The following is a 16,811-nucleotide window of genomic DNA, read 5'->3' on the forward strand; positions in this document are numbered from 1 at the left end:
AGAGGGAGCTGGATTCTGCTCCCTCTTGTGCACCATCAGCAGAGTTGTTTATTGATGTCCAATCAGTTACACCTGTGCAAACCCGTTGAAGGTCATATGCACAGGTGTCACTGAGGGTGGAATCTGAAGACAGTGGAGTTATACAGCTGTAGTCTTGGATGCAGAACCTTTATTACATGGGAGAAGGAAAGAATCCATCTTGACTTGTAGAGCCTAGGATACATTTGCAGGCCTTGTAGTTAGAACCCTTGCCACCATATCCCCTGATCTATGTACCTAATAAACTGTGTGCCATTGTTCAGAAATCATTAAGAAACATGGAACCCCAGACCCCATTATTAGACTCAGTTTTCTAAGTAAAACAGCATGGTGCACCTACAAGACACTGATTTCTACAATGAGAGAGAGAGAATAGGATGACCAGATAGCAAGTGTGAAAAATTGGGACGGGGGTGGGGGGTAATAGGAGTCCATATAAAAAAAAAGCCCCAAATATCAAGACTGTCCCTATAAAATCGGGACATCTGGTCACCCTAAGAGAGAATGAGCGAGGTTGTGGGCAGAATATATAGCTATTTAAAGTTCTTTCTGTTTATATTTTGCAAATTGAATCTTGTTACTAACAATTTTATCTGCTTATTTATTTCGTTTTCATTTCTCACAAATTCTTTGATTGCAAAAACTCGTACAGGTTCAGGAAAGCACTGCAAACTAAGGACCTCATCCTGTTCTCATTGAAATCGGTGGGAATTTTGCCACTGACTTTAGGGTCTTAATACACTGATGTGGCAAAATCTTTATGCCTTGTATGAGCCACAGAAAGAGAGAGAGAGAGGTGTCTCTGCAATCTGCTCAGTCCCATTCTCTGTGTAGGTACAGCAGCAGCATCCCTTTGATGTTGCTATGGTGACCTCTCAGGTGGCAGCTGCTGGGATGAGGCACCTGGGTACCTACAGATGATAAACAGGAAAACACCCTCAGCAACTCATCTACCCAACCCTTCCTCATTCCCTTTCCTTCTGGCCTCTGTGTGCATCTCTCAATTCTACACACACACCCATGTATAAAGAGGAAGAGGGGGATAATACTTGAAGATTATCTTTTCTACAGCCAGCTAATGGATTTCCCTGGATTGCTGTGGGTGCCAGCAACCAGGGGATGGTGACATCATTACCTGTGGAGTGTATTGCGTGAAGTTCTCTGGAAGGGAGGCTGGGAATCTGAGGTTTGGTGTTTTCATTGTGGCAGGGATGGATCCAGAGAGTCTGCAGGGACTGCCCGTGAGTACAGTATGAAAAGGATTCAGACCATAGAATAGGAACATGTTATAAAATGCTGTCTCCAAAGTATTTTTAATCTGTGTGTAAATCTAGGTGTAAAGAGTATATGTATACTGTGTAAGTATTGCATATGTATAGTGTGCAAAGGGGGAAGCCTGGAGGCAGTCTGATCTGTGCATGGAGGGGTTGTATGCAGGGGGACCAGGGATCTATAAAAGCATATGGAGGTTTATAGCAGTTTTGTGTGAAGCCAGGAGGCAAAGCTTAGCTGTGGTAGAGGTGAACATGGGAGATGTCAGGATAAAATTCATATCAACCTGCATAGTTGTCCATATGAATAACTGTCAGTGTTGATGCACATTAAAACCTGTGAAAGTCCTATACGAAAACTTCATTAACTTTGAGTTAAGGTTGCTAGATGGCAGAGCCTACTAAGACCATAAAAAAAAATAGAAAGGAGTAGTTAATTCATTCAGTACCCTGTTTACACTGTCACTACCAACACACACCATAAAAAGAAAGGAAATACAAAGTTAAACCATTCAGTGCCTTATCTACACTACACTCATCAGTTCCTCTTCCCACTCTCAAATACCTCCCTCCACAACCCACATATCTTGACCCCAATCCCGAACAACCAACATGTAAACTTAAATCTGGCCACATTATTTGTTTATAAGATCATGTATTCCCATTAGTGCTGGCATAGCTTTTATAAACTACATTGTACCTAGTTCTGTATCGGAGTGTATGTAAGCCGGGCATGAAGTTAGATTGCAAATGGTGGCAGTGAGAGATGGGTTTTATATATATCTTAGGAAAATGTATGTGAATGGGTGACCTACGCTGTGAGTGACTGTTCTAAATTTGGGATTAGATTTTAATGTAGAAATTACAGAATTGGAATCCACATTGATGTACTTTGGCTATGGTCAGAGCTGAGGCTACACGGTTGCTGTTTGTGTTTAGGGTGGAGATATGTGAGCTCTGGAAAGGAGGTAGCTGAGGTGGAGAAGAGGAACTGATGTAATAGGGTGTTGAATAGTTTAACTTTGTATTTTCTTTCTTTTTATGCCGTATGTTGGTGGGTCATACAGTCTACCAATCTCATCTCAAAGTTAATTATAATGTATGTCAATACTGATATTATTCATCATTTTGAGCCGTCCATGTGAGAGGTGGCATTTTCTCTAACCTCCACTCCACTGTCCTATTGTCTACCATTTCCCATGTGCCCAGCCCAGCCCAGTCCTGCTTCTCCTCCTGGCACCATAAAGAGCTGAACTCCATGTCCCAGCTCAGCCCTCTGATTGCTGCACTTCGTCCATGCATAGTACAAATTGCCCCATGTTCCCCCTGAGCACAGTCTTGCTCCACAACATTTCCCCAATCCCTAATATGACCCCTAGTACTTTCCTATTGCATTCATCTCTTAAACACTGATACATATGAGTGTAAGGTGTGAGTACAAAACCCTAAGGCATGGTGTCAGTGTGTTTGCTCAGTATGTGTGAGTGAGAGGGAGGAAAGTATGTAGGTTTCTGTGGCCTTTTGGAAACCATGGCAGATTGGAAATTGCTGGGTTTTGTCACCATTCTTGGTTTGCAGACAGAGGAGATGCTCTACATTACTGAATCTGAGCTCTTGCTTCAATATTGCTCCTTTCCCGTATCTACAGTTAATCCCCATCATTTACTTAGCTAAGGCTTTCATGTACCTGAACAAGAGTAAGGCCCTGAGCCCTGCTGCTTACTTGGTCTTTGGGTTTGTCTCCCTGAGACTTGTTTATTTCTCTTTCAGAAAATTAACAATTACCTGGATGGGACCCAAGTGGGGGCCAGAGGTGGGACATCCCCAGGTGGGAAGCATTTCAGGGACAGCAAGAGGAAAGTGGACTACGTCTTAGCCTATCACTACCGAAAACGTGCCTCTCAGCACCAGCGAGGCATTGGCTCCCTAGGTCCCTTGCACAGACCTTCGCCCTTAGCCATTATTTCTAATGGGGAGATGGGGAAAAGCCACTCTGAGCAACAGCAAAACCAGGGCCAGAATGCACCCCAGCAGCAACATGGGCAGCCAGAGGCTCAGATGATCGAGATGAGCCCACTGGATGCCCTAGAGGAGGAGAGACGGGAGCAGAGGGAGGAGTATGAGCGCAATCTGGTGGAAGCTGGACTGGAGATAGAAAAAGACATTGAGGTAAGAAAACCAGGAGCACTGGGCTTCCCATCAGCAAAGGATTGTCTTGGTTCAGTACCGAAAATGAGTATGTGGGGAGAAGAAATGCTGGTTAATAGCTCAGGACACTGAACAGCCTGGATTCTGGTTTTTTTTCATCAAATGTCATTACTGAGCAAAAGCCCAGTGCAGCACAAACCTTTATGATTTAGTGCGGGCAAAGGCTTCAAGTCTATAGGAACCTAAGCTAATGGTTCATGTTACAGAAACATTATCCTTACTGGAGATGAAAATAAAGGACAGCCCTCTCTTCAAATGCAGATTATAGGCCTGATTGTCCTCTCCCGTAAGGCCTGATCTGAAGCCCACTAAATGGACATCCTTTCATTGGCTTCAAACCAGTGTGATTCCACTGCGGTTGCTCCCGACTAGGGATATGTCTACACAACAGCTGAGAGGTGTGATTCCCAGCCTGCCCGAGCTAGCATGCTAAAAGTAGCAGCGTGGCCGTGGCAGCGTGGGTGGCAACTGGCTAGCTGCCTGAGTGCACTCCTGCCTGACTCCCTAGGTAGGGTACTAGGGCAGCGAGCCTGAGTCACTGCCTGTTGTGCCAAGCACTTCTACCTGCGCTGGGACTCACACCACCCAACCCTGTGTAGACATACTCCTTATGCTGGTGTAAACGAGGAAAATCAGGCCCTGTGTTGTATTTTGACTCTTCTAATTAACTCATGGAAATTGCCCTCAGACCCCTCTACTTCCATTGTTAGAAATGTGTCACAGATTCACTAGAGATAAAGTATACGTTGTGTCCATGTCTAGTATCTAGTCCACACCAAGATAACAGACTATTTCTGCGCAAGCTAATGGAGTTTCTTTTAGCTCTGTGCTTTAGTACTAAAGATCCTTGGTTCACATCCCACTGACTAGCCAAGGAGGGCTTTTAAATATCTATCAGAAGATGCACATGCTCAAAATATGGAAGAGAGGCTGGTTATGCTTTTTCTAGAATTGTGTTGATTGGAGCTGATTTATTTGATCATTGTTTATATTTAAAGTGTTATTAACCAGAAACATATATTGAAATTTTACTAAACTAATTATTTTGCCATTTAATTGGAGGGGGGGGGGTTCTGATTGTGGTACTTTAAGCTTTGTTTTCTTAGTGAAAATATTTGGTGTCTAAATACTTTTATTACTTTTGCATTGAATTGCATTTTTATTCTGTGAAACTAATTCACCACTAAGTATTATAAGTGATTTCCAATTTTATTTTAATTCAATCCTTTTAAAATCTAATTATCTTCTTAAGGAATTACATGGAATACAAGGTGATGTTATGCCTCCTGTGGGCTGTGTGGCTTTTTTTTTTTTCTCTTCTTTTTCTGGATTTGGTGGTATGGAGTCTATTCATATTTGATCAGAAAGATTCTTTTGAGTATAACTTTCTCAAAGCTGCCTTAACTTACATATTAGAGAGACAAGGTAGGTGAGGTAATATCTTGTATTGGACCAACTTCTGTTGGTGAGAGACACAAGCTTTCGAACTTACACAGAGCTCTTCTTCAGGTCTGGGAAACTAACTCAAAGTGTCACTGCTAAATACTAGGTTTGAACTGATTGTTTAACATAAGTAGTTAATGTGTTTCAAGGGACCGTTCAAGGTGAAGTGGCCTGGTAACGCCCTTCCAGTCATAAGAAGGAAAGGTGGGGGAAAGCTGGGTGTGGGGGGGTGTTAGTGGGTTTCAGATTGTTGTAATAAGGCATAAATCCAGTGTGTCTATTCTCTCCATGATTTTTAGTGTCTAGCAAAGTTATGAATTTAAGCTCCCAGGCTGGTCTTTTGAAATTGTTTTGTGCAGGTTTCCTTTGAAGATAAGGAGTGATAGGTCAGATATAGAGTGATCACTGGTGATATGGTGTTTTCATCTTTTATCATTTTACTCTGTGAGTGAGTTCATTTGAGAACGTAGTGATTGTCTGATTTCACCCTGGACACAGTTGCTATTGGGGCTTTTAGTGAATGGGATGAGGTACACCACATGTTCTGATAGGCATGTGGAGGACCAATGAATCTTGAAAGGTGTTGTGAGGGCTATTGATCATTGTAACAGTGGAGATGTGTCTGCAAGTTTTGCATCTGTTTTGACAGGGTCTGGTACCGCTTTGAATTGGTGTGATCGGGTCTGTGGGAACTTGCTTTTGATTATAAGCTTGGAGAGGTTGGGGCTTCTTTGAAGGTCAGAAGAGAGGGTTCAGGAAAGATTTCTTTTAGGATAGTGTCCTCATCGAGTATGGGTTGTAGTTGTTTGGTGATACCCCATATGGGTTCCATTGTGGGGTGGTAGGTGACAACTAGAGGTGTGTGGTTGAAGGAGGGGTATTTCTGTATTGAAGCAGGTTCTCTTGGGGTATTTGGGTGGCCGGTTCCAAACCCCCAACCTCTCCAAGCTCATCATCAGAAACAAGCTCTCCACAGATCAGGACACACCAGCTCAAAGTGGCACCAGACCACCAATATCTAAAAAGGGCAAACAGGATGACCCAAGTAATTATAGGCCTGTCAATCTGACATCGATCCTTGGCAAGATAAGGAAGTGGCTGATATGAGACTCGATTAATAAGAATTAAAGGAGGGTAATATGACTAATGCAATCAACATGGATTTATGGGTAATAGATTCTGTCCAACTAACTTGATATCTTTTTTTGATGAGATTACAAGTTTGGTTGATAAAGGTAGCAATGTTGATGTTTTATACTTGGATTTCTGTAGGGTATTTGACTTGGTGCCACATGACATTTTGATTAAAAAAATAAAAAAAATATATAAAATTAAGATGAGACACACATTAAGTGGATTTAAAAACTGGTTAACTGACAGGGCTCAAAATGTAATTGTAAACAGAGAATCATCATCAATCGGGTGTGTTTTAATGGGGTCCCACAGGGATCTGTTTTTGGCCCTAAGCTTTTTAACATTTTTATTAATGATCTGGAAGAAGACATAAAATCATCACTGATAAAGTTTGCAAATGACACAAAAATTTGGAGAGTGGTAAATAATGAAGAGGACAGGTCACTGATATACAGTGATCTGGATCGCTTGGTAAACTGGGTGCAGGCAAACCGTATGCATTTTAATATAGCTAAATGTAAATGTATACATCTAGCAACAAAGAATGTAGGCCATACTTACATGATGGGGGATGCATAGGCCATACTTACATGATACAGTGACTCTGGAAAAAGGTTTGTGGGTTGTGGTCAATGTTCCCTCTAATTTTTTACATGCATGTGTGGAATGAATTTTGTTATGTGCACCAATATGGAGGTGATGTGTGGTGGGGGTGTGGCCAAGGGGTTCGGAGTGTGGGAGGGGGCTCAAGGCTGGGGCAGAGAGTTGGGGTGTGTTGGGTGAGGGCTCTGGGGTGGGGCCAGGGATGAGGGGTTCAGGGTGTGGGATGGGGGCTCAGGGAAGGAGCAGAGGGTTGGGGTGCAGGGAGGTGAGAGCTCTGGCTAGGGGTGCAGGCTCTGGAGTGGGGCCGGGGATGAGGAGTTTGGGATGCAGGCTGCCCCAGGGCTGTGGCGGGGGAGAGAGGACTTCCCCCCCCAGCCCTCTCTCACTGCATCTGGCTGCGGCAGCTCCGGCCAGGCTGGGCTGGGGATGTGGGAGGGGCGCCCCTCCCTGCCTGCATAGCCCTTGATAGCCTGCTGCATGGCCGCGCAGCTTAGACGGAATTTATGTTGTGATGGATAATCTGCTGAATATGAGTTTCCAGTGCGATGCTGTGGCCAAATGGGCTATGTGATCCTTGGTTACATAAACAGGGAAATCTTGAATAGGAGCAGAGATGTTATTTTACCTCTGTATTTGAGACTGCTGCAACTGCTGCTGGAATACCATGGCCAGTTCTGGTGTCCACAATTCAAGAAGGATGTTGATAAATTGGAGAGGATTCAGAGAAGAGCCACATTAATGAGTAAAAGATTAGAAAACACGACTTCTAGTGATAGACTCAATGAGCTCAAACTATTCAGCTTAACAAAGAGAAGGTTAAAGGGTGACTGGATTACAGTCCATAAGTATCTACACGGAAAACACATATTTCATAATGGGTGTGTCAATCTAGCAGAGAAAAGTATAACAATCCAATGGTTGGAAGTTGAAGCTAGACAAATTCAGACTGGAAATAAGTGAACATTTTTAACAGTGGGAGTAATTAGCCATTGAAACAACTTACCAAGAGTCATGGTGCATTCTTTATCACAATTTTTAAATCAAGAATGGGTATTTTTCTGAAAGATCTGCTATAGGAATTATTTTGGGGCAGTTCTATGACCTGTGTTATAACGGAGGACAGACTAGATTATTGCTATGGTCCCTTCTGGTCTTGGAATCTATGAACAGTTTTGAATAATATATTGAGTAATAATACTTAGTGCTTTCTATCCATAGATCTCAAAGCAAAGCAAACTCTTTTACGAAGGTGTTCAACACAATTCTCCCCATTTTACAGATGGAGAAAATCAAGGCACAGACAGAAGAGCTGTTCAACACATTTTTGTCAAAACTTTGATGGTGGGCAAATGGCCATAATGGCCATGTGTTGAATAGAATGAGGGGGTGATTCGAAAATGTCTTTCAGTTATTTCAGTATTATGCAAAGATGTGTGAGTGCCATAAAGTCAAGAGAAATCTAAGATGGAAGAGACCTACTAATCCACATGTTCTCTCTCCTCTGGGGGGTCTAATGTGGGGATTCTTCTCTCTGGCATATTTCTGCTGGTTTATGTGGTCTGTAGTTGGGTTTGTTTAGTTTTTTTCCCCCTTTCTTCACCTCTGTCTGGTTGATGGGATCCTTTTCTTATAGTGTTACCGATATATATACGGCTTCCCTGATACATGTTTCACTGTCCTAACATCCCTGCTTCTCTAGATCCTCTGGGCCAGATGCTGGGGTGTGGCTGATCTACAGCTCAGAGATTGTCTGCAAAAATGGCTTAAAACACACCTTTTAACTCCCTTGATACAGCTACTGTGCATGATTGGTCCCACTTTTGAGTCAGAGCAATGCTTAGGATCCTCTAACTTATGTCGATTGCAAGGTGCCAAGGGGGAAAAACCTCAGTTACAGATTGGCATGCATTATGTGGCATCCTGGCTGAGGACTCTCTCCTTCAGCAACACCAATTTTTCTCTGATATGCTAGCAGTAGAGGAGGCAAATAGCATAAGAGCCCCTATGATGGCTCAATATTAATGATGATCATCCTTGCACTGGGGTTGTCCTCCTGAGGCTGGATACAGTGGCTTTAGAGCCAGATTCCACAGTAGTATGGCAAACTGCAGCCACCCCACTCCTAGCTTTCTGCATTCTGGACAATAAAACAAGGATTTAGGTGGTCAGGCCATTATCAATAAAGAAAGGACATTGTATCAGTGCCCTAGGGCAGTGGCTCTCAACCTTTCCAGACTACCGTATCCATTTCAGGAGTCTGATTTGTCTTGCGTACCCCCAAGTTTCACCTCACTTAAAAACTACTTGCTTACAAAATCAGACCTAAAAATACAAAAGTGTCACAGCACACTTACTGAAAAATTGCGTCCTTTCTCATTTTTACCATATAATTGTAAAATAAATCGATTGCAATATAATTATTGTACTTACATTTCACTGTATAGCATATAAAGCAGTATAAACAGGTCATTGTATGAAATTTTAGTTTGTACTGACTTCGCTAGTGCTTTTTATGTAGCCTGTTGTAAAACTAGGCAAATATCTAGATGAGTTGATGTACCCCCTGGAAGACCTCTATGTACCCCCACTACCCTAGAATACACCTACTGAGGCTTGCAGCTCTTCGGTCATTTTATGGTTTTTTAATGGCATCTGGTCTGCACATGGGAAATATATGCAATATGCACTTTGAGCTGAAAAGTAGCTTAATCTAAGATATCTGTTACCCTGCCTTGTAATTACCCTAAGAATCATTAATTTACACGAACCTATCTCAGTATCTTGAACAGCTGACTAGAGTTCATACAGTCATTGTTTTTGTGGGTTAAATGACTTTCAGTGGCAGGAGTTTCACTGCTAGACCAGGGGAGAATGTAATGTGACTTTTAAAATCAAGTTTCACTTTTTTATTTTCTTTCCACAATTTTCTTCTTCTAGAAGCTGCAATATAAAATGTTTTCTATTTAAACAAACGCCCTCATCTGGAAAACAAATATTCTTCCCATGTTTTAGCTTGGCATCTTAATATGGCTTTCACGTTTATTTTGTGTCTAATGATAAATAAGTGGATAAGGCAGATATCCGATAAGCTGGCAATTCAAATAATGAACTAGCTTTGAGACAATAAATTGATTCAGGAATTGTTTTTATGATAAAGAACCCAGACTATAAAGAGCCCCACCTGTAGAGAATAGGCATAACCAGAGTGCCTAGTTCTCTTTTAGGAATCTTTGGGTGCAAACTGTCTCCAATGTGAGGAAGGTCATGGAATCATGCTTGTGGGTGGGGGCACATGTTAATATGAGGGGTGGAGTGGGTGGAGCAAGTCACTGAGGGGATGGGAAGGAGTCATTTGATGGAAAGACATGTCACTTTGTGGAGTAGGAGAGAATGGCTTAGGAGGTGGAGGGTACTTTGCAGGCTTGGAGAAGGAGACTGTCTAAAGGGACTTTTGATTATTGGGATCCATGGTTATTCCTCCTGTTACCTCTCATGTTAGCTTTGCAGCATCTCTCTTTTACTCTCAGTAATCCACAGAACGTCTTCTCACTAATGCTGACTTTGGACCCAGATATCCCACCTACCTTCTTCGTAAATTTTGGGCACACAATATGCGATGCTGAAAGGGATGTAATCACGCATGGCCCCTATTTCTGTAACTTTCTTGGAAATCAGAGAGGTAGTGGGTGACAGGCAGATGCATCCGGACCATGGTCTGAAACATCGGGGGTTGAGTATACTTTGAGGAGAGTGCGCAGGGAGCTGCCACAGTAGATGGGACAAGAGTGTATATGGGTTGGTTGTGACATGTCCAGTGGAGCAGTTATACTGAGAACAGGACAGAATCCTCATTTCAATATAATCAAATAGAATACCACCAAATGAGGGGTAGTGCCAATAAACAGGGACTTCTAGCCACTTATTCCCACTATCAGTAAGAGAGAGGTTTTTTTTTCTTTTCCCCCCCAGTAAATCGGTGAATCCATAGAATCATAGAAGATTAGGGTTGGAAGAGACCTCAGGAGGTCATGTAGTCCAACCCCCTGCTCAAAGCAGGACCAATCCACACTAAATCATCCCAGCCAGGGCTTTGTCAAGTTGGGCCTTAAAAACCTCTACGGATGGAGATTCCACCAGCTCTCTAGGTAACCCATTCCAGTTCTTCACCACCCTCCTAGGGAAATAGTGTTTCCTAATATCCAACCTAGACCTCCCCCACTGCAACTTGAGACCATTGCTTCTTGTTCTTTCATCTGCCACCACTGAGAACAACCTAGCTCCATCTTCTTTGGAACCCCCCTTCGTGTAGTTGAAGGCTGCTATCAAATCACCCCTCACCCTTCTGCAGACTAAATAAGCCCAGTTCCCTTAGCCTTTCCTCATAAGTCATGTGCCTCAGCCCCCTAATCATTTTTGTTGCCCTCTGCTGGACTCTCTACAATTTGTTCACATCCTTTCTGTAGTGGGGGGCCCAAAACTGGACGCAATACTCCAGATGTGGCCTCACCAGTGCCAAATAGAGGGGAATAATCAGTTCCCTTGATCTGCTGGCAATGCTCCTACTAATGCAGCCCAATATGCCTTTGGCCTCCTTGGCAACAAGGACACAGTGCTGACTCATATCCAGCTTCTCATCCACTGTAATCCCCAGGTCCTTTTTTGCAGAACTGATGCTTAGCCAGTTGGTCCCCAGCCTGTAGCAGTGTATGGGATTCTTCCATCCTACGTGCAGGACTCTGCAATTGTCCTTTGGCCCAATGCTCCAATTTGTCTAGGTCACTCTGGACCCTATCTCTGCTCTCCAGTTTATCCCTGTTACTAGCTGCTGCTTGGATAAAGTGTTCCATGTCCTCCCTCACTCCCTCTAATTCCACTCTGCATGTTCCATCTACATTTACATTGGAAACACTTTAGGGTAGAGACTTGTTTTTCTTTTTGTTCTGTACAGTGCCTAGCATTCACTTGGGCAAAATAAAAATGATGGTGACAATGGCACTTACTTTCCCTGTTGAAGAGTTCCCCTAACTTCTCCCTTTGCTAACTTCGGCCTTTGCTACAGCATGCCTTATCCTTCCACAGATGTGGCCTGCTCATGCTCCACGGCCCACCATGTTTCACTCTTAATAGCCAGCTGTTGAGTTCAGCCTCTTCTTTTTTTGATTCTAGACTCTGCATTAAAACAGAGCAGTATAACCCCCAATATTATCAAGTCCTTCATCCCAAATGACTTGGCATTGTCACTGTTTCTGGATAATAGCTGCCAACTGTGGGTAAGAAACTCCACTCATCATTTTTGAAACTTCCTTGGAATGGGGGTCCTGCTTTGGGGGCAGCAAGAGGAGCACAGGCGTGAAGGGGAAAGGGGAGTGATGAGGCATGGGAAGGGAAAGAGGACTGGGAGGGCATGGAGATGGGTGCTAAGGACTGGAGGGGATGTAGCTAGCTACGGGGGGCTGTGGCGTTGAGAGCCCAAGGGAGGCATGGAAGAGTATAAGGAAGAGAGTCTTTCATTCTCATTCAATATTTGAAATGCAGACAATTTTCTTGATATTAACCTCTAAGTGCTAAACACTTTCATTGTAGATAAAAGACTCCTCTTCTATCATCCGCCAGCTCCATATCTATAAGGTATAATTCACCGTTCCCCTGCCAGGTAAGGCATTTCCAGCCAGTTCCCAAAGACCTTAGAGTCTTCCCCCACTCGTTACCACTATGCTCCTCCCAAACTCGAATACCCCCACCCTTAATAGTACGCCCTTGTTTTGTTCTCTGATGGAAATTATGCTGTTGGATGTATATTGTTTATTAAATGTATAGTAAAGATTTCAAAAGGCATATAGCCCCAGTGTACAGCATGTCAGAATTCTATATGTTTTCTTATAGTTTGTGATGGTGGAGTAGAAGAATGACTGCTCTGTGTGGTGTTATGAAGGGAGATGGTTATACAGTGGTGTAGATTCGTGTATTAATAGGTAGATGTAGTAAGCTTATATTTTTCACTATTGTGTGGCAACTAACACAGGCCCAGGTCCTATAAGCACTTGACCACCTGCTTAATTTTATGTAGATGAGTAATCTTCCCCTCCCTCCTTCAAAAGTGATGTGCAGTTAGAACCATAGTAAAATCCTGTTTCCAAGCAATCTGTGCCAGAATCCCAACTCCAGGTTCTTTGGCATGTCTCCGTGTGCTCCAAAAGAAGACCAGCAGGTTACATGCTTCCTTATGCTTAACTGGGAGGATTACAAGCACCATCAGTCAAACAGAACCTAATTAACATGGACTGGTGCTGGATAAGGACTGCAGTAGGGAATTCAGGCCAGCTTTGGGCAGGGTGCTGTTGGCCCAGTAATGTTCCACCCTCAACCCCCAAGGGTCAATAAACCCCATCCCCTTCCTCTGTTAGTTCACTCCAGTATTATGAACTGGTTGGGATGCTCCAGGAATGAACACCCTGTACTTCACCTATCATGGAGCATCAGTAGTTAACTTAAACTAGAATTGCATTGCTGCTTTAATGACCACAAATGCAAGGTGGTACAGTATTCAACCCTTTTGAGGTATGGCAGAGTTCTCACAGGAATAGAATGGGAAGGCATTTGAGATACATCACGGCACTTTGACAGAATGGATCAACTTACAGTCCGTTGTAAATGAAACAAACATTACTAAACAGCATTTAGCAGATGTAGATACCTTTTAAAGTGTTACCCTTTTCAAAGCTAAGTATAAATAACTTTCCACCCCTGGAGCTGGGAGTGGGTGACAGGGGATGGATCACTCAATGATTGCCTGTTCTGTTCATTCCCTCTGAAGCACTTGGCATTGGCCACTGTCGGAAGACAGGATACTGGGCTAGATGGACCATTGGCCTGACCCAGTATGGCCGTTCTTATCTGTGCTCTCAGGGCCTACCTGACAGGACCTCCCATAGCTCCAAAATTCTAGGGCATATATCTAAACCCCCTTGGCTAGAATGTGGTATAATCCACCCCCAGCAAGGTGGTATAGAGCCCCATAGTGCCTCTAGACATGAGCTCATGTTTCATTGCTGATAGCCTTGTTGCTGCAGCATAGATCAGAGCAGATTGTAGTTTTGGCTGAATTCTTGTAGGTTGATGTTCCAAGGAACTCGTTCAGAAAACAGTTTTGTGAATTCAAAACAAACCATTTACCCATCCTGGGTTTTAAAGAAAATAGACTGTGATACAACCAGATTTTATGAGAGGAAAATAAATTGTCCTTTTCTGTGGCACTCCCTATTTGCAAGTCTGCAAGCTCTGTGTGAGACATAGACCTGGAGAAGGCCGTGTCTGGCATCTCTTGTCTGCCTTGGAGTGGGAAGGCAACAATAGCCAAGGCAACCTCCCCGCTCACTATTCAGAGCACAGGGGTTCTTCTTTGTCTGTCCTCACCCCCTCTGTGTCTCTTGTTGGGTACCTATCTGCTGAGAGGCATGGCCACATCTCCTTTGAGAACTCATAAAGCTAGAGCAGGAGCAGTTATTTTCTTGGATTCACAGGTGTCTTCTGTGGTATATTTGCCAGTAACATCTTCCCAAAAGTACGGAGCCATTTCTCTTTCTTAATTGCAGTTGGTAAATCACGTTTAAAAAACACCATATATATATTTCCTAATATTGCCTCCCCTTCAAAGTGCTTGCTGTCATTGTCATGGGACAGTTATTTGATGGCCGAGGGAGAGGCGGTGAGTCCGCACAATACTCTCTATTGAGGTGTGGTCAACACTGCAAAGAGGTTGGTGAGCCTGTGTTCTGTTGGTTCCTGCATATCTGTACATGGTGTATCCGTGATTGGACCTCTTCCCAAGTGGTTGGACATGCCAGTCCTTCAGAAATTGATTGAAAATCACCAGTTATTTCTCACAGGAAATTTTCCAAAATGTTCATTTGAGGTTTTTTTAAAAAAATGCTGGGAATTGTTTGTTTTGTTTCATTTCCCCACAGTTTTTAAAAATTATTTTCATTTTTTAAAAAAAGTTTTACTTTTCATAAACTGAAAACTTTTACCCTCCACACAAATTTTTTTATTGAAAAACTAGAAAACTTTGAAACCAAAAATGAAAATTTTGGTCAAAACCATTTTTTCATATTTTTTTAAAAAAAATATCGAAATGAGAGAATTTCAGCCAGCTCTATTTAAAAGTACACAGATATGATTAGACTAATGTAGAGTAGGGAAGAGCTGGAATAATTACCTCTTTCCTTCTGTTTTATGAAGATGGTTTATAAAAGTTTCCAAGAAAGGCACTTTAATCTCTTTGGAAATATGAAACCCTCTCCAAGTACCCAGTATTACTGCTATATTTGCCATAAAATGTACACTTATTTAAATTACAGGAACATACAAGGTACCAGGTTACATTTGTTTTTAAAAGAGTAAGGAAACTAACTTTGGGCCTGATTCTGCTGTCCATGCTCATGTTGAGTAATACCTTACCCAAACCAATGGAACTATTTGCAGAGTAAAGTACTACTCAATGAGAGTCAAGGTGAGAGAATCAGGTCATTTGTAGCTTTGGGGGTCAGGGACCATATGTCTTGTGTGAGAGCAGCACTCAGAACAAAAGGGTGTCGTGCTACTTGGGGTCTCTTGCTGTCCCCACAGTATAAATATTTGATTCTTACATTCCAACATCTCTAGTTGCAGAACTATTAATTATCTAAACATGTTCTGCCTATGTATGGGACTGAATATAGGACATGGCTATATTCAAACTAAATTTGTACAAGTGGGGAAGGACTTTCTCAAGTGGATAGGGGTTGATGGGGAAATAGCAATGGGATGACTAATTACTTAAGGGGAAATTCCATCCTGTGTTCAGAAGGATTTTCAGATGAGTCATAACGCAACCACAGTTGATCGGTCACTAGAATCCGAACTCCATTTACAAGCACACTGAAGTCACTGACACCAAGCCAAGGGAGAAATCTTGGCCCTATTTAAGTCAGTGAGAGCTTCGCCATTGAGTTCCATGGGGCCAGGATTTCACCCCGGTAAAGTAACTTTCCACGTTGGACTAGGGTAGCCAAATTTCTAGTCGCAGAAAACCGAACACCCTAGCCATGCCTCTTCCCTCAGGCCCCACCCCGGACCCACCCCTTACCCAAGGCCCAGCCCCCTGCTCACTATGTTCCTCCTCCCTCGGTGGCTCGCTCTCCCCCACCCTCACTCACTTTCATTGGGCTGGGGCTGGGGTACGGGAGGGGGTGAGGGCTCTGGGGTGGGGCCAGAAATGAGCGGTTCAGGGTGCGGGAGGGGGCTCTGGGCTGGGGATGAAGGGTTTCGGGTAGGGATAGTTCATTGGGGAGGGATAGTTCAGTGGTTTGAGCATTGGCCTGCTAAACCCAGGGTTGTGAGTTCAATCCTTGAGGGGGCCATTTGGGGATTTAGTGCAGGATTGGTCCTGCTTTGAGCAGGGGGTTGGACTAGATGACCTCCTGAGGTCCCTTCCGATTCTATTACTCTGGTGTGAGTGCAGGAGGGGGCTCCAGGCTGGGGGGTGGGGTTGAGGGATTTGGAGTGTGGGAGGGGGCTATGGGTTGAGGCAGGCGGTTGGGGTGCAAGAGGGGGTGAGGGCTCTGGGGTGGGGCCAGGGATGAGGGGTTTGGGGTGCAAAAGGGTACTCCGGGTTTGGGGGGGCTCAGGGCTGGGGCAGAGGGTTGGGGCTTGGGGTTGTGGTGTGGGCTTACCTTAGGCAGCTCCCGGTTAGTGGCGCAGCGTGGGGGCTAAGGCAGGCTGCTTGCCTGTCCTGGCACCATGCTGCACGCACACCAGAAGCAGCCAACATGTCCGAGTCCTAGGCGGGGGGTGGGGTGGGTGGGTTCCACGCACCACTCTCACCTGCAGGCACTGCCCCCCCGGTTCCCATTGGCTGGAAACCGGCCAATGGGAGTGTGGAGCCAGTGCTTGGGGTGGGGACAGCACGCAGAGCTCCGTGGCCCCCCTTGCCTAGGAGCTAGACCTGCTGCCCGCTTCCAGGGCGCAGCGTGGTGCCAGCCAGGATAGGTAGGGACTAGCCTGCCTTAGTGCAGCAGCACCACACTGACTGGACTTTTAATGGCCCGGTCGGCGTGCTGACCGGAGCCACCAGAG

At 44.1% G+C, this 16,811-nt stretch overlaps 1 protein-coding gene across 1 annotated transcript in view; it reads left to right on the forward strand.

The window, feature by feature from the left end:
- ANO2 (anoctamin 2) overlaps positions 1-16,811 on the forward strand; it is a 301,983-nt gene that overhangs the window by 17,778 nt on the left and 267,394 nt on the right. The window contains 1 exon segment of the mRNA XM_026652275.1: positions 3,081-3,479. Within this exon segment, the coding sequence (XP_026508060.1) occupies positions 3,081-3,479 (399 nt within the window).

The sequence above is a fragment of the Terrapene carolina genome, unplaced genomic scaffold (genome assembly GCF_002925995.2).
Source record: "Terrapene carolina triunguis isolate 2854851 unplaced genomic scaffold, T_m_triunguis-2.0 Scaffold112, whole genome shotgun sequence".
Lineage (NCBI taxonomy): Eukaryota > Metazoa > Chordata > Testudines > Emydidae > Terrapene > Terrapene triunguis.